This window comes from Lontra canadensis, unplaced genomic scaffold, assembly GCF_010015895.1.
Source record: "Lontra canadensis isolate GAN:19392208 unplaced genomic scaffold, GSC_riverotter_1.0 scaffold65, whole genome shotgun sequence".
Lineage (NCBI taxonomy): Eukaryota > Metazoa > Chordata > Mammalia > Carnivora > Mustelidae > Lontra > Lontra canadensis.
In genome coordinates, this window is record NW_022631059.1 from 1,506,978 (window position 1) to 1,527,392 (window position 20,415).

A 20,415-nucleotide genomic window follows, 5' to 3' on the forward strand; every position below is an offset into this window, starting at 1 on the left:
TCCTTCCTGCCACCTGGGCCCTGGGTCCGACACAGCTCTGTCTCTAAAGGCAGGGAAATCAGACTCAGCGTTTTTTCCAAACTGGTGGCCTCCCGAGCCATTCTGATCACACCCGGGCCCTGAACTCATCAGGACGCACTGGGAGCTCCGAATGTCATCAGCAAAAGAGAGAGAGAGAGAGAGACAGAGACAAGGAACAAAAAAAGAAAAATCTGCATTCCCATATTCAAATGAGCTCCTGCAGAAAGAGAAAGCAAACAGCAGTGGCTCCTCTGAAGACTGTCACAGTGCCGGACCCAGCGCCCTGACAAGCGCTCTGGCAAATGCGCCTAGCCAGAACTAGCGGGGCGATTGCCCTGCCGGCCCTCGGTGGCTGCACTCGCTCATTATTCCTCATTAGTGGGCTACGTCCCGCGCGGCAGGGGCCCTGCTCTTCGGGAACAGCACCGGCATGCAGTCGGTTGAAGGAGAAAGGTTTTTCTAGCACAGTGAGGGTGGCTGATGGCAGAGCCCGCTGCCCCGTGACAGCACAGGACACAAGGGACGGCGTCCTGCTGGTCTGATGTGGGCAACACCAACTTTGTTCCTCCAGCACGGAGAGGTGGGCAGGCTGCTGCTGGGCCAGGCTGCAGATTCTGGGGCTGGAGCTGGTCCCGGGGGGACCTGGTGACCTCTCCTCTGGGATGGCCGGTGGGCAACTGAGTCTCAGAGCACCCCACTGTCCCCCAACCTGCTTTTCCTGCACAGTCCGGGCTCGCGGGTGCAGCACCCTCCTCTGAGCCACCAGAACTCAAACCCTCAAGTCAGCCTTGACCTCCACCCTTCTGTCACCCACGTCATGGGGTCAGCTTCAAAGACACCCAGAATCTGGCCAGGGCTTCCACCTCCATGGCCACGCCCCTGCCTGGCCAGCATCGCCCTCAAGGGAGCACCCTGCCCCTTGGTCTCTGCCCTCAGCCCGGTCAGGCACTCTGCACTGAAGCAGGGGTGCTGTCACAGTGTCTCCCCCAGCCATCCTGGGGCTCTCCCTCAGCATCCTCACCGCGGCTGGAGGCAGCACGGGAGCTCTCCCCACAGCCTCCCCTTCCTCTGTGCTGCACCCACAGACACACACTCCCACTCCTCCCGAGCTCCCCTCTGCCCAGAACACTGCTCCGTCCAGACCCCCCACCCGATCCCCCTCCCTCCTGTGCATCTTTGCTCAAGGGTCCCCTTCACAGGGGACACACACTGACCGGCCTTTCAACGTTGGAACCTGGCCCGTGTCGGCTTGTGTTCTCCAGGGGGCGGACACCGAGATGGGGTTCAGGGTCGTGAGATGATTGAGGGCACAGGCAGAAGATAAAGGGAAAGGGAGCAGGGAGGAGCTCCCACCCCGCAGTGCAGGTCTGACGCCCGTGCAGGGGGAGGCGCAGGAGGGCGGGTGGGTAGGAAAGGGGGGCAGACACGGGGCACCTTTGACAGTCTCAACCCATCCCATGGGAGCCCGGAGCGCAGACCACCCCTTGGTTCCCCCTGCTCGTGGCAGCCAGGGCCGTGACACCAGCCTCCTCATTCTCTCTGAGCAGGGCCGCTCCTTGTGCTGCAGCTGGTCTCCCCTGCACGTGGGGGCTCCTCCGGGGTGCCCCAGCCGCGCTTCCTGGGGGGAGATCGCCGACAGGGGGGTAGGCACACCAGCCCCATCACTACAGCTGCTCTCGGGGCTCAGCTGCTGCTCCTTCCTTCCCTCCTCTGCCTCCCAGCCGCACCCCGCCTCTGCTGTCACCTCTGCAGGTCATGGGGGCCTCCCTGGGGATGACCCCCATCCCCACTCCTGAGGGACTGAGCCCCCGGTTGCCGTGCCTCCTCAGGCTGGGCTAGGTGCGCTGTCCAGCACGTAACGGTACGTGGTAGGCACCACAGTGCCGGGAGGCTCCTGAATGCCACACGTGTCCCGTACCCCCACCCTGGGCCACTGGAAGTACCAGCAGCCCCACCTGCTCCTGCTGGCTTGGCTGTGACTCCCGCTGTCTGCTCCTCTCTGGGCTCTGGGGCTCAAAATGCCGGGGAGGCAGCAGAAGCTGGTTCGGCGGGCTCCTTCCCATGCCTCCCAGTGAGAGTGAGCCCTGTGGGGGAGGGGCCTGTAACAGGGCCCCAGGGGCGGGGGGACATTGATTCTTCAGTGGGCCACTGGGGTCAGGATGCTCATTCTCTTCCCGTTGGAAGCGTAGTGCCATGTAAAACTCTCTGACTCGTGACACTGCATCGTGAGGGACGGCACCCATCCTCGCGGGCACTGCCCTGCCGCTGTGCTTGGGAAGGCTGTCCAAAACGGCTGTCATGCCATTTCTGGGGATACGAAACCCTTCACACTGGTGCCCATGGTCCCTTGTCCATCCACTAGGGCTTCAGCCCAGAGCCCTTGTCTCCACTTGCAACCCTGATGGGTCAGGCCCCTGCCCGGGCCCCCCACACTTTGGGCAGTGCCACGGAATCTGTAGCTGTTCTGTCGGGGCCACATTCCGACTCACGCCGCACATCCCACCAGGCGCTGGAAGCCCCACGCACTGGGGAGCACGTGCCTCACCTCAGCTTCAACTCAGCAGCAGATCCAAACAGTCCTGCCCCTGCCTACTCTCTTGACAGGAGAGCTGAGTGGCATGCCCCACAGGGAACCAAGCCCTGTGTCCTGGCATTCTCTGTCCCCGGCCTTGCTTCATTTCTTATAACCAGTGGACATATGTCTGGCTTCTTTACTGCGTGGTGTTTGCCTTCCTCCGTTGACAACTTAGCGTAGTGCCTGAGACATAGTAGGTGCTCAATTAAACCATGTCACACAGATGAATGAACAAATTAATCAGTCAGTGGGTGAACCTCTGTGAGCGGTTTGTGGGGAGGTCTGGTTTTGCTAACCTGACTAGAGAGTGTGTGATTGGGGCATTTGCTCAATGGTCTCTCTGTTGGACTGGACATTTGGTGCACCGAATGCCAGCTATTTCAACAAATAGAGAAACTGGGGTCCCAGGCCACTGTCTCTGTGAGGTCTTGGTGAGCCCAGTACAGGAGGCTGTCCTTGTCCCCCAGTCCTCAGCACTCTTTTCCGGGGTCTTGGAGGGTTCTCTGCCATCCAGGTACCTGGAAACTTACTACTTGGGACAGAGGCCCTACGGCAAGATATCCTGTGCATAGCCATATGAGGACCTGCTTCATTCACCCCAAAATTCCTTGGCCACATTGGGCCCAGCCCAGAGGACATCAGGCTTCTGTCCAGCCAGGGTCAAGGTGGGCCTCAGGGACTCTGACCTTAGAGCTGGGCCAAGAGTGTGGTCATTAAGTGAGGGGCCACTGGCCTCATTTGACCTTGGGTAGGTGGCTTCCTCGTCCTACAAAGGGACCTCCAATCCTACCCACCTTTGAGAGTAAATGGGAATTAAGAAGGTCATGCATGTAAATGAAGATAGGAGGCGCTCACTAGCCTTGGCCATGGTCATCCTCAAACTTGTGGGTCAACACTGACTCTCCCTCTCCTTATGGCCTCAACTTAGGGAGGAAGATCCCCACATTCAGAAAAAAACACATAACTCCTTTTCATCAGGCAGCTGGTCTCCTGGTGCCTGGATCCGAAGTGAGTCCATGCCCCCTCCAGCTGCTGTGGGGCCAAAGGCTGTCAGGGAAAGCTCCAGAATATTGATAGCCACAAGGATAACCATGGGCAGCTTCACTGAGACTTCAGAGGGGATGCCCTCTGCACAGACTTCCCCTTGACTTGGCCCATCCATCCTGTATGGTAAACAACATAGTCCCCCTTTCGAGATGGGGATACTGAAGCTGGAAAGGAGGCTCCCAACTAGTGAGAGAGAGCCTGAGCCCCCTTCAATCCCCTCCGAACTCTAGCTCCCAAGTCCAGGGGTGAAGGGCATCCAATCCACACAGTACTGTCTGGCCAAAGCCAGCCTTAAGTGCGTGGGGAAAACCAGAGCCTGTGCAGGGGTGTTGCTCAACAGGGAGCTACGGGTTGAGCATGGGGGACAGTGAGTCCTGACCCAGGACTGAAGGTGTAGGCGATTTGGGTGATGGGAGCGATGGCGTCCAGCAGCACCCTGCTGCTCCAGAGACTCCCCGCATGGCTTGTTTTCTCACCACCAGGCAGCTGCCCGATCCCAGCACTGCCTGCCCACCAGGCACACTGGGGTGTGGTAAAGGGAAGCTGGGGAGCCTGTAGCGGGAACAGGGTTCGCTTCTGGAGGGGAGGAGTAGACCCAGTTACTCAGAGAGGGCTTCTGGGAGGATGAGCTGGATCCCCACGCTCCCCCTCCAGCAAAGGCTGCCGCCATGAGCCAAGGAAGAGTGGGTCCACTAGGGCAAAGGTCTGGGGTCTCCAGCTGCAACCAGCCCTAAGGAAGGGTTAGAGGGAGTCTAGTCTCCCCCACTTCCCAAAGTTTCTGAAGTACCTCTTGGGGCTAGGGAAGGGGGTGGGTCCTTGCACAATCAGGAGGCTACTGTACGCATGGAGGTGCCTTGGGTGCCGGACAGCAGCCCCTTCCCCCAGCCTCCCCGCCCCCCATGCAGACTCCCCCACTTCTGTCCTCCTTGAGGCTTCCACAGATGTGCGCCGCTGGAGGCAGAGCAGAGTAGCTGCCCTTCTCCCCTCGGGCGCTGTTCCCTGGCTGGCTGCTGTCTGATGTGTGTGCGTCTAACTGCCGCTGGTGGGTCCCCAGCCTGACGCTGGGTGGCTGTTCCCTGGTCTGTGGGTGTCTGTGTGTCTGAGTGTGGGTGCATCTGTCTGTCTCGCTGTGTCTCCTGCTGAATCTGTCCTTGACCCCGTCTATCTGAGCCTGTATGTGGGGGGAGGGGGTGCTCCCTCCCGCTGCCTCTCCTCCCCCATCCCCTCCTGCAGGCGCTAACGCAGCAGCTGCCTTGGCTGCGCCCTAAGCGCAGTGACCTCGTCTGTCCCCGCGGCGGTGACCGCCCCACTGCGCTGTCAGCCGGGGGGAGGGGACCCATGGCCGGGCTCTGAACCTCCCGCCTACCCCCCCTCCCCCCGCAACCTGGGTCCGCCTGCGCCCCAAGTGGGTGTGCTCCCTTCCTGGTCGGGTCCACAGGCTCCAGATCTTCCCTTATGTAACTCCACAACTGTCTGCTCCTTGCAAGTCGCCCTAGACCCTGCGTCGGGCCCTGCCCGTGGGGAGACTGAGACCCCGAGTCCCACGCATATGGGGGCTGGAGCAGACCCCTGGCCAGGGCTCCCGCTCTCGGAGACCCCTCCCATCCTTTCTCTTTGGGACGGTCCTTCCCCTGAAACCCGCTTGCCTGAAGCATGACAGGAGGAGGGGTCTCGCGGGGCAAGTTCCCCCGAGCGCAGGTGCAGGCCTACCCCCCCTCATTCCATGTCCCCACAGTCCCCCGGCTCCCGACGAGGGCCGGCCAGGGTCACCGAGGCTGAGGGCACGGGGCAGGCCTAGCGGCGCAGGTACCGGCTCCTGGGTGCGCGGGCCGGCGGGCAGCAGGCGCGCCCCCCGCCCCGGCGCCCGCCCGCTCGGGCCGGGCTCTCCGCCAGCCGCCGTGCGCTCCTGGCTGGGGCTCCAGCGGCCCGGCGGGCACGCGGCGCTGTCCGTGGTGCTGCCGGCGCCGGGCGGGGCGGGGGCGGGGCGGGGGCGGGGCGCGGGCGGCAGCCAATGGCGGGGGCGCTGCGCGGGGCGCGGGGGGCGGCGGGCTGGGCGCGGGGCGCACTCGGCTGCGCGCAGCACTCGGGGCGCACCGGCGCTCTGGCGGCGGCTCGGGCTCCCGCTCCGCTCCAGGTCCGCTCGGGCTGTAGCGGTGGTGCCGCTGGCCCCATTCGGCCCGGATTCCGGCCCGGGCCCCCTCGGCGCTGCCCGCCCCGGCCCCGTCCCGGGCCTCCGCGCCCGCGGACCATGCGCCGGGCATCCCCCGGCGAAGCCGGCGGGGCCGAGAGCCCGCAAACACCAGGCTCCCGGGCCGGGGCCCCTCCCGGCCGCGCGGCCGGCGATCCGCGCCCTGCCCCGCTCCCCGGCGCCGCCTGAGCCGGCGGGGCCATGGAGCGCACGCCGCCCGACGGGCCGCTGAACGCGTCGGGGGCGCTGGCGGGCGAGGCGGCGGCTGCAGGCGGGGCGCGCGGCTTCTCCGCCGCCTGGACCGCGGTGCTGGCTGCGCTCATGGCGCTGCTTATTGTGGCCACGGTGCTCGGCAACGCGCTGGTCATGCTCGCTTTCGTGGCCGACTCGAGCCTCCGCACCCAGAACAACTTCTTTCTGCTCAACCTCGCCATCTCCGACTTCCTCGTGGGTAAAGCCCCCAGCCCCCGCCCGAGCCCAGGAGTGCCCAGCCCGGCCCGGCGAGCAGGGATCGGAGCGTGGACTAGGGTGCCTTTTTTGCTCAGGCACACAACCCGCCGGGGAGCCCTGCTTGGGGAGGGGGCGTCCGGGACCCGTGGGGCGGTGGGCGCGGACGAAGTTCCTTGCGTCCCCCACCAAGGGACGGGGAGGGGGGCGGGCGGGATGTTCCTCGGGAACGGGTCCGGGCGCGCGGGCGCTTGGCAAGGCGCTAGGCACAGCAGCCCCGGGTGCAGCGCCGGCTCCCGCGCTGTAGCCAAACAAAGGCCTGCCGGCGGACTCAGGACGTACGGAGGGCGCTGGGAGAGGTTTGGGGGAGGGGACAGAGAAAGGAGTTTTTAGAGCCGTGTTGGGGGAGGGGGCCGTGGGGGAAGCGGGGTGGGGGTGGGGGAGATGCTCGGAGGAGCGCGCTCTCACGTGTCCGCGCGCTGCTGCCGGCTTGGGGGCGGGGCGCGCGGAGGGGGCCGGAGCGCCAGACACCTGTTGGGGCTGCTAGGTGCGTCTGCCAGACATTGGTGGCAGTGGGAGAGGCTGGCGCGACGGCAGCCAAATGCCCTTTGAGCCAGGAGAAAGGCTTTCTTGTTTTCTGAGCTGATGAGGAAGGGCTATCCAAAGGCTGGGATAGGACTGGGGTCCAGCAGGTAGAGGGGCTCCCTCTGGGGCTTGGGAGGACTGGTCAGAAGTCTGGAAGTCCTAAATCAAGGCTTAGGGTCTCATGGTGCCCAGAGGTCCCCACCCCGGGATCTTCCCTCCTGACCCCAAGTCCGAGGGACGCCAGTGGGGCTGGAACTAGGCAGGGGTTGAAGGCCAGGGGCAGGGTAGAAGTTGAGAGACAGGGTGGAGGGGAGGGCAAGGTAATGCTTACTGGTCCCAGGAAAGTGGCCGCCGTGCACCCCCAAGTCCTGCCTGTCTCTCCACTGTGGTGAGGCTCACCCCGGACATCTGTCCAGCCATAGCCCACCCTGGCCCTCTTCTCCCACAGGGGCCTTCTGCATCCCACTCTATGTGCCCTACGTGCTGACTGGCCGCTGGCCCTTTAGCCGGGGTCTCTGCAAACTGTGGCTGGTGGTGGACTATCTGCTCTGCACGTCCTCTGTCTTCAACATCGTGCTCATCAGCTACGACCGCTTCCTGTCGGTCACCCGCGCTGTGAGTCTGGGATGCGCTGCCCGTGTTTGGTCCTGGGAGGAGGGGTGGGCCAGAGGTGGCCACAGCAGAGCGGGGCCATTCCAGGTGGTGGGCAGTTACCAGGTGAACCCAGCCCCTGCTGGCCTCACACCTGACATACGGGGTACTCAGTAGCCAGTTGCTGCGGGTAGGACGTGCCCTGGGACAGGCGGGAGGCACTATCTGGACCTGGCATCAGGGGCTCCTGAAGGAAGAGGGACAATTCAGCCTCCACCCTGGAGCAGGTCCAACGATCTGAGAGCTGAGGGAGGTTCTGGGCCAGAGGCTCTTGGTGGTACCCTCCCCCCATACACACACACACACACACACACACACACACGTGTGTGCGTGTGTGTGCATGCGTGTGCACGAGCATACCCCAGGAAGCCAGGCATCTGTCTCCACCAGCTTCCCTTGGTGTGAGTGGCCACCCTCAGGGACGCTGGACTGCCTGGCCTTCCTGCGTCACTACCCTGTGGGCACAGAGGAAGCTGCTGGAGCATGGGTCTCTCCTTTGCCCTCTCATCTCCTCCTTGGTGGTTGTACCAGTCACTCTGAGCGCCCTCTGCTGGGGGCCTCATGTGTCCTAGTCTAGAGAGGCCATGGGACAGAGGGCACAGCATGGGTTTGGGGTCAAGCCCCAGCTCTGTCCCCTTGAGCCAATCCAGCTGTGGCCTCCGCCTCCCTCCCCAAGCCACCGGGAGACTGAGGACAGTAATGGAGATGCCAAGACATCCAAAAAGTGCTGAGTGCTGAGCTCCCAGTGGGTGCTCAGTGGACAGGGCGCAATGGCAAGATAGCCTCAGGACCCTCACTGCCGGATGGCCTGACCCAGAGGGAGCACTCGTGGTGGGTAGGGAGGCTCTCTGACCATAGGGGAGTGGGCCAGGGCATCCGCCAGCCCAGGATCCATGCAGGGAGGGGAGGGAGGCCATGCACAGAGGCCCAGAGGCTGCTGGTGGGCGGTGGGGGGATGCTCCCAGCACCACAGAGGCTGCCCCCTGGGCCCGGTGCCCTTCCCTCCTGACCCAATGTCTCCCACGGCAGGTGTCCTACCGGGCCCAGCAGGGCGACACACGGCGGGCGGTGCAGAAGATGGTGCTGGTGTGGGTCCTGGCCTTCCTGCTGTACGGGCCTGCCATCCTGAGCTGGGAGTACCTGTCGGGGGGCAGCTCCATCCCAGAGGGCCACTGCTATGCCGAGTTCTTCTACAACTGGTACTTCCTCATCACGGCCTCCACACTTGAGTTCTTCACGCCCTTCCTCAGCGTCACTTTCTTCAACCTGAGCATCTACCTGAACATCCAGAGGCGCACCCGCGTCCGGCTGGATGGGGTGCGGGACCCCGAGCCCGCACCTGATGCCCAGTCCTCGCCCCCAGCGGCTGCGCCCGGCTGCTGGGGCTGCTGGCACAAGGGTCGAGGGGAGGCCATGCCGCTGCATAGGTATGGGGTCGGGGTGGGCGAGGCAGCCCCTGGCACTGAGGCCGGGGAGGTGGCCCTCGGGGGCGGCAGCGGTGGGGGCGCCGCGGCCTCGCCCACCTCCAGCTCCGGCAGCTCCTCCCGGGGCACAGAGCGGCCGCGCTCGCTCAAGCGGGGCTCTAAGCCCTCGGCGTCCTCTGCGTCCCTGGAGAAGCGCATGAAGATGGTGTCCCAGAGCATCACCCAGCGCTTCCGGCTGTCGCGGGACAAGAAGGTGGCCAAGTCGCTGGCCGTCATCGTGAGCATCTTCGGGCTCTGCTGGGCCCCGTACACACTCCTGATGATTATCCGGGCCGCCTGCCATGGCCACTGCGTCCCTGACTACTGGTATGAGACATCCTTCTGGCTGCTGTGGGCCAACTCCGCCGTCAACCCTGTCCTCTACCCGCTGTGCCACTACAGTTTCCGACGAGCCTTCACCAAGCTGCTCTGCCCCCAGAAGCTTAAGGTGCAGCCCCATAGCTCCCTGGAGCGCTGCTGGAAGTGAGCGGGCTTCCTGGGCACCTGGGAGGCCGGGACAGGGCCCTCCCACTGCCACTCCCGCTTGAGGCTCTGCCCCCCCACCCCTTGGCAGCCGGCCCCACCATCTCCCACCTGGCTGCCCCGGCTGTCCCCCAGGTGGGAGCTACACCTTGTCTTCAGCCCACCTGAAATGCCACGGCAGCCTCTCTTAGACCACCTGCCCATGGCGGGGCAGCTCAGTGGGCTGGCCGGAGAGGCCCTCGCTGTCTGAGCAGAATGTGGACGCCTGCCCTGCCACCCAGACCCTGGCTCCACCCCAGGAGGGGCCGTCCCAGCCCTGCTGCCCACCCTCCACAGACGGTCTGATGGCCAGTGGCGCCCACCCTTTGCACAGTTACTGCTTGGTGTTCTTCCCAAAGCAAGTGATGGTGTGTGCTCCGTGCCCCGTGACGCTGCAGTCCGCCCCGCACATGCACACACCTGCACACTACACCCCCCACCCCCTGTCAACAAGCCTGGGCCGTCGGCTCTGCTGCTGTCTGTCCCCTGCTTAAGCCCAGGCGCCAGCTCCATCATCCCTCATTCTAACAACTCCCTCTGCCCCCAAAGTGTCAAGTGCCCCCGGGAACCTCGCGGCCGTTCTCCGCTCTTCCATTCTGGGTGTTTCAGGAAAACGAAGAAGAAAACACGTCCGTGCACCCCATGTTCCTTGGCTGTTTAATCAAGAGAGACAAAATTGCTGGGAGCTCAGGGCTGGATTGGCAGGTGTGGGCTCCCACGCCCTCCTTCCTCGTGCTGCTGCTTCCGGCTGAGCTGCGCCAGCTGCGTCTGCCCAGCCCGCCCCCGGGCTCGGGGTGCTGGGCCCTGCCTGGCAGCTCTGAGAGCGGCCGGAGCGCTGGACGCGAGCTTGCCCGGAAGACGGCCCCTCCCGCTCCATCTGCTCGACCAGCCTCCTGGGGCTGGCGGCTGGGAGGGACTGGCCGGGCCCTGAGGCTCCCGAGGCTTGAGGGCAGCCCAAAGAGACCAGGGTCCCGGGGCATGCCCAGGGGAGGGGCCATTCGCCATGTCCCACGCACCGTCGGCGCTCGCATGCCCCGCCCCCTGCGTGTCCCCGCGCTATCTTGCAGACTCTGAGGCCCACAGTAAAGCGTATTTTTTTATTGGTGCTGATTCCAGAGGACTTCTTGGGGAGCGGTGTGGGCTGAGCTCCTGTACATCAGTCGGGACCCCAGGGAGATACGAGACCGCTCGGCAGGGCATGAGGAGCAGGTGGGCAGCAAAGGCTGGCTTGGCCTGTCACATTAGGTTTGATGCTGATCGGGGACATGGGCCCCAGCAGTGTCCTGACCCATGCACACCTGTTCAGGAGGATGGCACAGTGCTAGGAGGGGCTCACTCCAGCCTTGAGAATATGACCCCCACCCCCAGCCCGGCGCAGCCTGCCCACCCCCAGGACCAGGGTTTTCATCTGTCTTGGCTGTGATCTTCTACCTGGGGAGCTTCCAGGAGGCGTGAGGACTAGAGCTGAGCTTGAGGGGTGGAGGGGAAGAGACGGGCCCCAGGAGGGAGGCACCTTGGATAGAGGACCGGTCCTAGGCAAAGGCCTGGAGTTGGGACTGAGGGCAGCAGATGGGGACAGAGAGGAGACGATGCTGCTGGATGAGCGTGGGTCCGATGAACCACCTGTCGCTGCAGCTTCCACCGAGGGGGCAGACGCTGGTCCTGCCCCAGGTGTTCAGAGTCCACTTGGAGAAGGGACAAGACCAGCACAACTTAAGAGAGATTCGAACTTGGGTGGGTAAGAAGCCACCTCCTCCAGGAAGCCTTCCTTCCTTTCCAGCCACTAGAGCGCTTCCTCCCCGACTTCACGTTCTCTCCCCACCACGTAGGCCCTGCTTCTGCAGGACTTCAGACAGAGCCTGTCTCGTGATGCTCTCTGACAGCCAGGCGCCACTCCCTCCACCCTCCAGACACAGGTCAGCAAACTCTGCTTCTCACCACTGCAGAGCGAAGCTGTGTTCCCAGCAACATTTAAAAGCCTTTCTCCACCCCACAGCTCTGTCTGCACCTTCATTTCCCCAAAGCCCCAGAAAATCTCCTCCAGAATCCTAACGTGGCATCACTTTCCCTGCACCCTCTCTCTTTCCACCGCAAGGGACCCCTCTGGCCGAGGCAGGTTGCTCTTCTTTCCTGTCCCCCTCCTTAGTGGCCAGAGGGAGGGGTGAGCCTGGAGGCTCCCCTCTGGGGGCTGGGCACCACCATGGGCAGAGGTCAGAGCGGGGGCAGCAGGAGAAGTGGTGGCAGAGACCGTGGGCATCACCGCCTGCAGGGCCCAGAGCTCAGCACGCCCTGCGGCACTGCCAGTGGCTGCCCTGCTGGCCCTGCAGGACCTGGCCTGGCCTCCTGGCGGGTGTCCGTCCCCGCGGCCCAGAGCTGTCTGGGGAAGGACAAAGGAGCAGTTCTCTGCGGTGGTGGGCGCCTCCGTGCCAATGGCACAGCCAGAGCCTGGGCTGCCCCTCCGCCCAGCCCTGCTAAATGGCTACAAATTGGAGGATAAAAGCTCAGGCTTTCAAGCAATTTTGTCTTCAATCTCTGGAAACTGCCGCTCCCCAGCTCCTTCATGAGGATGGAGGAGGAGAGAAGAAAGACACTGAGTCTATTGGGCCTGAGTCCTGCAGCAAACAAACATGCCCAGGGGGCCTTTCTCCTCGGATTGGATGCGCTGGGGGGAGAGACAGAGCCAGCGGGCCCAGGGCAAAAGCGGCAGCTTCTGTGGGGGGGCTACCCACACCAGCAGCTGTTGTTTATTGAGCACCTACTGTGTGCCAGGCCCTGGGAGGCCGATCCACAGCCAGCTGATGAGCAGGGTCATTCCCACGGGGTATCAGAGGGGCAGGGGGAGAGGAGGGGTGGCCTGGCTCATTAGGAAGGTGGGGTGGGCCTGTGTGAGGAGGTGACATTTCACTCATTCATCTCACAAATATTCGTGGACCCCAGCGTTGGGGTGTTCCACGAGGCAGTGGGGACCAAGCCTGGGGCCCCAAGGAAGAGCCCGCAGGAGAAGCAGTGCCCTGATTCTGGGCATATGCTGGGTGAGGGTCCCCCCCAGGCTGGGATGAAGACTCCACGTTTTCAGGGCGCCATGCTGGCACAGGCCATCTTTCTACAAAAGGCCAGGTTACCCAATGTTTCCTTTGGGGGGGCCAGGGCCACAACAAGGGATGGCTGGGGTCTCTCAGGCAGGCCTCTGGAGCTCTGCCATGTGGGGCAGCCACGGGGCTATCTGTCCTCCTCCACCCCCATCCCATGCTCATGCTCGTGGCTGGGCCCGTGGGTGCAAAGAACCTTTCCACCAGCACTTGCTGCAGCACCCTCTGTCCTCACAGGCAGCCCACGAGGGGCACTCACATTCCCCACTCAGCAGATGCTGGAGCTGGGGCTCCAGAGGCTGGGAGGCTCACCCTCAACCCAGCAGGCAGTAGGGGCTAGGACTCCATCCCTCCATTCCACTGCGTTCTCCTCTGGGCAGCACGGGGACAGTGCTGCCTAGAAGGGGTCCTGGGACCTCAGCTCGCACGTACAAAGCATGTACTGAGCATCGGCTGTCTGTTCTCTGCTGGGCAGGCATGAGGAGCCGGGAAAGTCACCCCTGCCAAGCCAGCAAGTAGGGGAGAGAAGGGAGAGGAGGCAAGGTGGGCTGTGGAAATGGCAGTCCCAATGCCCAGTTGCCCATGGCCAGGCAGGAAGCGTGTTTGGAGGGAAACTGAAACCTGGGGAAGGAGACTGCCCCAGCCTGCCCGGCGGGTCTGTGTGGAGGCTGGGACTGAGGCCAGGTATCCCACGGGAACACCTAGCCCTCTCTCCTTCCTGCCCCCCGTGTAGCTGGCCTGGTGGCCTCCAAGGCTGTCTCCTCCCAGGCTGTCCCCTGGAGGGAGCATAGCTGGTGAGGCCAAGGCAGAGGGAAGCCTCATCAAAAGCTGGGAAGAGGCTGCTTCCTGGTGCTCTTGTCTGAGTGCCTGGATCCAACCGTGCCTAAAGCCAAAATCCGGACCTTTCTGTTTCAAGAGTCACCAAACACCCTTTCCTTTCTACAGCTGCCACAAGATAGGGTTTTGCTGTGTGATGGAAAATGTCTTGTCCAGCAATAGTTGGCCCAGACCGACATCCCTCTGTCTTGGGGGCAAAAGATCATTCCTGCCGTGTGAGGCCTGTGTCTCTGATTAATAAAAAGTGGGGAAGGGAGTTAATTACTTAGTAACATAATAACTGCTTGTTTGTATTGGTTATGGGTAGGAAAGCAATCTTCCAACACATCGGGCTCTGAGGGTAGAAAAGTCAGGAGGCTGAGGCCACCCGCCTGTGACATCCTTCCTGTCCGTGGGGTGCCACGCAGGGACCTGACCTGGCCCTCTGCTTGGCCTTAGATCTATTCACCAGGGCGCTCTGGCTGGCATTCAGCACCCTGTCCCGAGGGAAGCAGGCAGCTCGCTGTGAAATCTGGTGGGAATTTCTCAGAAGGGCACAAAATACAGGAGCACCCTCTTCTCTGGGGGGGATCCATCGCAGACCCCGTGGACCCCGGAAGCCGAGGGCAGAGCGGCGCCCGCACACACCGTGCGCTCCTCTCCACACACACGCACCCGCGGTCAGGTGCCAGTGATGAACGGGGCACAGCGAGGGAGTGTCAGGAACCACGGATGCCACAGGACAGCTGTCACCATGTGTGGTGACAAAAGTTGTATGAATGTGGCCTCTGGCTCTGGAAACGCCTTCTGGTCCTGTGCTCACCCCTCTGTGACCATGGGATGAAATGACGTGAGCCACGCGGGCGGGGGATGAGTGGGAGGGAGCACCTGACCTTCTGCCCGTGTGTCCGTGGGGCCCCGTCATTGAGACCCTGGGTGAGGGGGCACAGCTGTATCCTTCAAAAGAAAAGGAGAAGGAGAAAGGAGAAGACGCTTTTGGGTGTAAGGAGAGGAGGTGGCGAATGGCACTGGGCTGAAAACGCATCTGTGACACTCCAAAGTCACACTAGTTTCCAAATTCAAACATGACAAATTTCATGATCTTTAAATGCTTCCACTTTAAATGATGATGATCTTTGGAGAGTCCAGGAAACACTGGCTCCTAGCTGAGGTGGAGGAGCTGGACCAGCTCAGTGGATGGGGAAGGGCCTGCCTTCTGCCCTCTGCCCTGGGACACAGTCTGGGCTGCTTCCCCAGCTTGGCAGAACCATATATTCCTGGGAAGCCAGGAGGGTGGGAGGGCGGGCCAGCTGTTTCTTCACTGGCCCCTCCCTGGTGCCCCCAGGGTCCATTGGCTTGCTTTGTCAGCTGAGGCTCTGCTCTGCCCCAGTCCCACCAATCCATGAATTCATACTAAACTGTGAGGGACTGACTCTTCCAGGGAGAAGTGGGGAGTTACATTTTAACAGAGGGCGGGGCGCCTGGGTGGCTCAGTGGGCTAAGTCTCTGCCTTTGGCTCCCGTCATGATCTCAGGGTCCTGGGATCGAGCCCCGCGTCGGGCTCTCTGCTCAGCAGGAAGCCTGCCTCCCCCTCTCTCTGCCTGCCTCTCTGCCTGCTTGTGATCTCTGTCAAATAAATAAATATACTCTTTTAAAAACTACATTTTAACAGAGGGCAATCTTTAATTAAGTCCAAGTGAGTCCAATCCCAATGCAGGTATTTCAGAGACGAGCACACAATGACTGGCTGAGGGAATATTGTCAATGAACTTTCCTGAGCTCCTGCTACCCACTGGGCCTACCAGACACTGAATTCACCAAGGACTCCAGATCTATCCAGCTGGGGGCTCAGAGCCCTTGGACGAAGACCTCCCCTCCCCCAGTGGGGCCGTGGTTCTGTGAAGGCCACCAGGCTATGGGGACCTATTGGGGTCACATGGATATTTCCTGGGATCAGAACTGGGCCCTTTGAGATGCCCCCTTTGGTCAGCTGGCACTGGGGCAGGCCCAGGATGGCTCCTCAGAGGCACTTGGGAAGGTGTCCACTGTCTCTGGGGTCTGTTTCTGTGGGTAGCTGCTGCTGAGGCCACCTCAAACACACCAGGGGGCAGCTGGTTGGGCGTGGCTAGCTGGGGCTGTCCTGACGTAGGTAGGGCAGGGAAGTAACTTAGAGCATGCGATTTTGGGGGGGGGGCATGGCCTATTGGGGGAATTTTCTGGCCACCCTCCCTACCTGGGGCCTCCCCGGCCTTGGTCATCTGAGCACCTGTCCCTGGGGCTGCAGGGGGACTCCCTGAAGGGACTGTCAGGCAGAGGGAGACTTCCATACCCCACAGAGAGAGCAGAGTGTGAGCTCGGCTGGTCTCGGCCACCGTGGGCAGTGTGGGGGCCAGAAGTGGGTGGGAGGCCATGAGGTGGGGGCTCTGCACCTGCCTCAGGCCCCAGCTACAGGCCTGCAGCCAACCTCCTGCCTGCCAGGGGTGCCCCTCTACGGGCTGGAAGAAGGCAGTGCCCTCAGTCAGGGAGTGGGGGAGACTGCAGGGGTGCCCCTGCTCCCCTGCAGCCCTGGGCCATCCTCTCCCTGGCCAGGCCCAGCCCAGCCCAGCCCTCCAGCCCTTTCTCCAGGCCCCCCCCCTTCCCCTTGGGGCAGGCAGATAAAAGGCAGGAGCTGTTATCTGGATTTCAGATTCGTAACAAACAGTGCTTTCGTGGTAGTGCGCACAGTTCTTTGTTGTGGATCTGAAATTCAAATCACATCTGGCAACCCTCCCTGTCCTTCTCACAGACACTGTGGTGGAGGGGATGCGGGGGAGGGTTCCGCTCTAAGGAGCCACCTGACTCCATGGAAAGGACTAAGTGCTTGGGTGGGGGGTCTGGAGGGGTGTGGGCCCTTGGCCTGGACCCCTGGATGTGCTGCCTGGAGTACTCTGGGTGGGGCTGAAGTGAACAAGCTTAAGGCCCCCGGGCCAGGCCAGTGGTGACCCTGCTGCCCTGGGCCTTACTGTCCCCACTGCACGGATGAGGGAACCCGGGCTGGGGGCGGGGTAGCACAATCCCCTCCCCGCCACCTCCAGCAAGGGCCTTACTGCACATACACCCAGAGCCGAGTGTCACAGGTACAGTAACAGATCATGGTCAAGGCAAAAATCAGTAATTTCCTGGCCCTGGGGGAAATACCGGTACCCGTCAATTTTCTGCGAAGACCTTCTCAGGAACCAAATGATCACAAGCTGGAGACTAGCCAAGCACCCCATCTGTGGCCTCCAAGGCCCCGAGGCAGCCCTGGCTGTGCCCTGTGAATTTGGGGGCCTGTGGATTGTGGGATCACAAAGTATATGTGGGCAGGGTCACGGTGACTCCCCATAGCCTGTGTGGCCCTGCATACACTGGACCAGGGGGCCTGGGGGGCCCCCCGTCCTAACCGGCTTTCTCGATACAGCCCTTTCAGAAGCAGCCGACCGTCCGAGCCCACGCGGCGGTGATGAGAGTATGAATGCCGTCGGCAACGTCCACCCGCCCCGAGGACCCCCTGCACGGACCCATTTACCTTCACCGTGCGCGTGCGTGGTGTCCTGGATTCGGGAAGCACATTCCCTGCAGAAGCCTGACACCCAAGGGTGTGCGGGCTGCAGACGGATCCATTATGTTCTTTTAACCTTATACGTGTCTGCTTTCAACAAGCATTTATCAGGCGTGACAGCGTGGTGACAGTCTGGGCACACAGGGGTGATGCAGGCCCGATCCCGTGGTCCCCACAGAGCTTGTCTTGAAAGCAGCCGCTTCTCCAGTCTTTTCTGTTTTGATGTCCCTTCTGAGGCTGGGGACTCGCATGCAACTGTAGAAGCAACAGAGACTGCACGTGTCCTCCGTTCGGTTTCCCCACGGGCACCTCACAGAGCGGCCGGGCGGGGCCACAGCAGGACATGGGCATCGCCATGACCGACGGACTCCCGTGTCACCTGCATTCCCATGTGTGCGAGTGTGCAATGGCACATCTGGGGGGGAGAGGGCTGAGATAATTCTGCTATTGTGGTCAAATACACATAAAATGGACCCTTTAGCCCGTTTCTAAGCATGTGGCTCGCTGACACCAAACAAGCCGTGCCACGCTCCTGCGCCGCCCTCCGGCTCCCCATCTTCATTGTCCCAAACTACAGTCTGTCACCCCTGAAACATTCAGTTCTTCAAGCTCTGAACCTGTGCAGATTCATGTGGCCATAGTCGAGGCAGGACGGCTGTCACCAAGGCCCCGTGCCAGCCTCAGCGCCCCGAGCACCAGCAGTCGGGCCCCATCTCCACGGGGCTTCTGGAGGGCCATCAAGGTGCAACCCCGCGCGTGGCCTTGGAGGGAGGGCACAGCGCCCGTGTGTCGCTGAGCAAAGCTGTCCACTCGGTAGCCTCTGATCACTAGCCCCGACATGACTTACCTGAACTAACATCGCCCAGCGTCTGTGCCCTCAGGCCTCTGGGCACTGGCCCGGCCGTGAGACACAGCCCCGGCCAAAGAGGCATTTTCGGTCAAGGAGGCTACGTGAAGGCAGGAGTGGCCGCACAACGTCAGGCAGCCACACTAGCGGAGACACGCTGCTCGTGCCCATAGTGGGCCCCAGTAGGCAGGCTGGTTTTGGTCGGGTGGATGGGAAGGTCTCCCCAGTGTCGTGGAGGACGTTTATGGGGCACTGGGCTCTCAGGGAGCAGCCCCACAACGGCCTCCATCGGGAGTGTTCGTCGTGGGGTGCAGTGGGGGAGGATGGGTGCTTTGCTCCGAGGGAGGGTTTCTGATGTGTGGGGAGAGGGAGGGACCCGGGCACATTATGGAAATGTACAAAACCTCAGAATTAGAAGGGGTGCTCTCCACTCTGCCGTGTAACTGGCACTAGCCCTCCCCTCCCCCAGTCACACACACCGGAATCTCAGAGTAGGACCACAGTAGGACCACATTCGGAAATAGTGTCTTTTCAGATGGAATTAAAGATCTCAAAATTATATCATCCTGGCTTAGTGTGTACCTTAAGTCCAATGACCGGTGTCCTTGTAAGATGGGGGGAGGCAGCAGCCCTGCTCCAGGCCGCACTGCATCTTGGCTGCCTGCCACTGAGCCCAAGGCTGTGGCCCCACGATGGGTGATGGGCGAGCTAGGTGCTCTGAGGGCTCCAGGCCCTCCAACCCCACTGCCAGGAGATCAGCGTCTCAAGACACCTGGACAGAGAAGGCCCAAGGAGGGCTCATTCCGCACCTTTGCAACAAACCAGTGCATACTCCCTCCCACAAGCCACTCCACATTCCTGGCATGAAGCAATCATGTGTGGCTCAGACCCAGGGATGGGCGCCGTGGGGGCTTGTTCTGGCCTCGGTGGCAGCTGCCGTCAAGCCGGAGCTTGGCCGTATGCAGGGCGCTGACGGGGTCGTGTGGACCCAGTCCCTGCACTCTGCAGGTCAGCCCCGGCTGATAGCAGGGACGGACCCCACCTCTCACAGGACACGGTGGGCCAGGCAGCAGAGCTGTGGTCGTCTGCGGTCATACAACGGCGTCATCTGGCCTTCTGCTTGCTGCCGGATTTACACGTGCTTGCCACGTTGGGTTTCTAGCTCAGGGTGGGCAATGCGCCCATTTTCCAGGCCTTGACCACACCGGGGAACAGGGGTGTCCATCTGCTCCTACCAAGAGCCCTACTGCCATGTGAGGAAAGGCATGAGGAGGGGCTGGGCCTCCATGAAGACAAAGGGAGGCCAGCAGGGCAGGGCCTACCTCTCGGGGTGGGGGTGGGGCAGGGGCAGGGCTGGTGATGTGCCCTCGGGAGCTGTGCAGGAGCTTAAGGCTTGTCCTCTGGAGCAAGTGGACGCAGGAGCCGGGGAAATCGGGGTGCCACGCCTTAGGGCTTAAAAATGGGGGAATGCGGGAAATGCTGCCTCCTGTGGCTCAAGTCCCCATCTTCACACCCACTTCCAGAAAGGCCGCGAAGAGCCGGGTGACAGCCACCTCGACAGGTGGGAGTACAGCAAGGGAGGGAGACACTGGGGGGCAGCCTGAGTGGCACAGGGGAGGAAACGCCCACTGGAGCCTGAGCGTCTGCAAGACAGAATGGACAGGGAGGGACAGACGTCGGGACAGAAACAAATATCCAGGTAGAGAAAAAACGAGGCAAGTAGACCCAGGCTGGAGGTCAGCTCCAAGAAAAGTGAGGGGCGGGACAGGGGTTCATGTGCCACGCATCACAGCGCCTGCGCGGCCGGCCGGAGTGGCGGTGCAGGAGAGTGGAGTCCCTGAGCCGAGGGCGGTGTCAACAGGCGGTGCCTCAGGCAGATACACGGAGCTGCGGCTCAGGCCTCAGCGGCCCCTGCGGACACGGCTGGAAGCGGCGGCACTGGTGGGGCTGGGACGGGAAGGGAGGTGGCCCCCAGGCCTCCCGCTGCTCAGCGAATCTTTCCGCCAACCACGTGCCTTTAACTAAAAGAAACTCACCATATACACAACATCAGACACCATCCCTTTCTTCACTCCATAAATACTGAGCAGGGTCTCAGCTGGGTCAGGTCCTGAGGCTGCTGGGGGCACAGGCGAGCGCAGGACAGACGCAGGGAGGCCCCCAGTGTCGCCCCAGCGTGGGGCCGGCTGGAGATGAAAGGCCACGATAATTAACACGGCTCTACGAAATCCTTTGTGGTGGCCCCAGAGAGAGCAAAGAGAGAGCAAAACCAATCTCTGGTTTCCAGAACACAAGGACCTCGGAAATTATAAGACATTAAAATAAAGCTTCAGGCAAAGGACTCCCGTTCTAGTTGCAGCCTGAAGGCAGATCAAAACGGAATGGCTCCTGGACGCTCGGGCACAGGCTTCTTGTCTGAGGCAGGCCCAGCCCCCAGCACGCTCGCAGCTGGCAGCAAGGACCCCGGGGCAAACCCCCAAAGGGCCCGAGGCCCCTTCCCCTGGTTACCCCTGGTCCCCAACCACACCGTCTCTTAAGGGCCCCCAGGGACACGCCTGAAGCCGCAGACTTATGTGGGGACGCG

At 62.2% G+C, this 20,415-nt stretch overlaps 1 protein-coding gene across 1 annotated transcript; it reads left to right on the forward strand.

Annotated features, from left to right (window-relative positions):
* Positions 1–5,712: 5,712 nt before the first annotated feature.
* On the forward strand, positions 5,713–9,527 carry HRH3 (histamine receptor H3). Its single transcript, XM_032878852.1, has 3 exons — positions 5,713–6,282; positions 7,312–7,478; positions 8,544–9,527. Exons 1-3 carry the CDS (start codon positions 6,033–6,035, stop codon positions 9,462–9,464), a joined length of 1,338 nt encoding a protein of 445 aa, XP_032734743.1. The 5' UTR covers positions 5,713–6,032; the 3' UTR covers positions 9,465–9,527.
* The last annotated feature ends 10,888 nt before the right edge of the window (positions 9,528–20,415 follow it).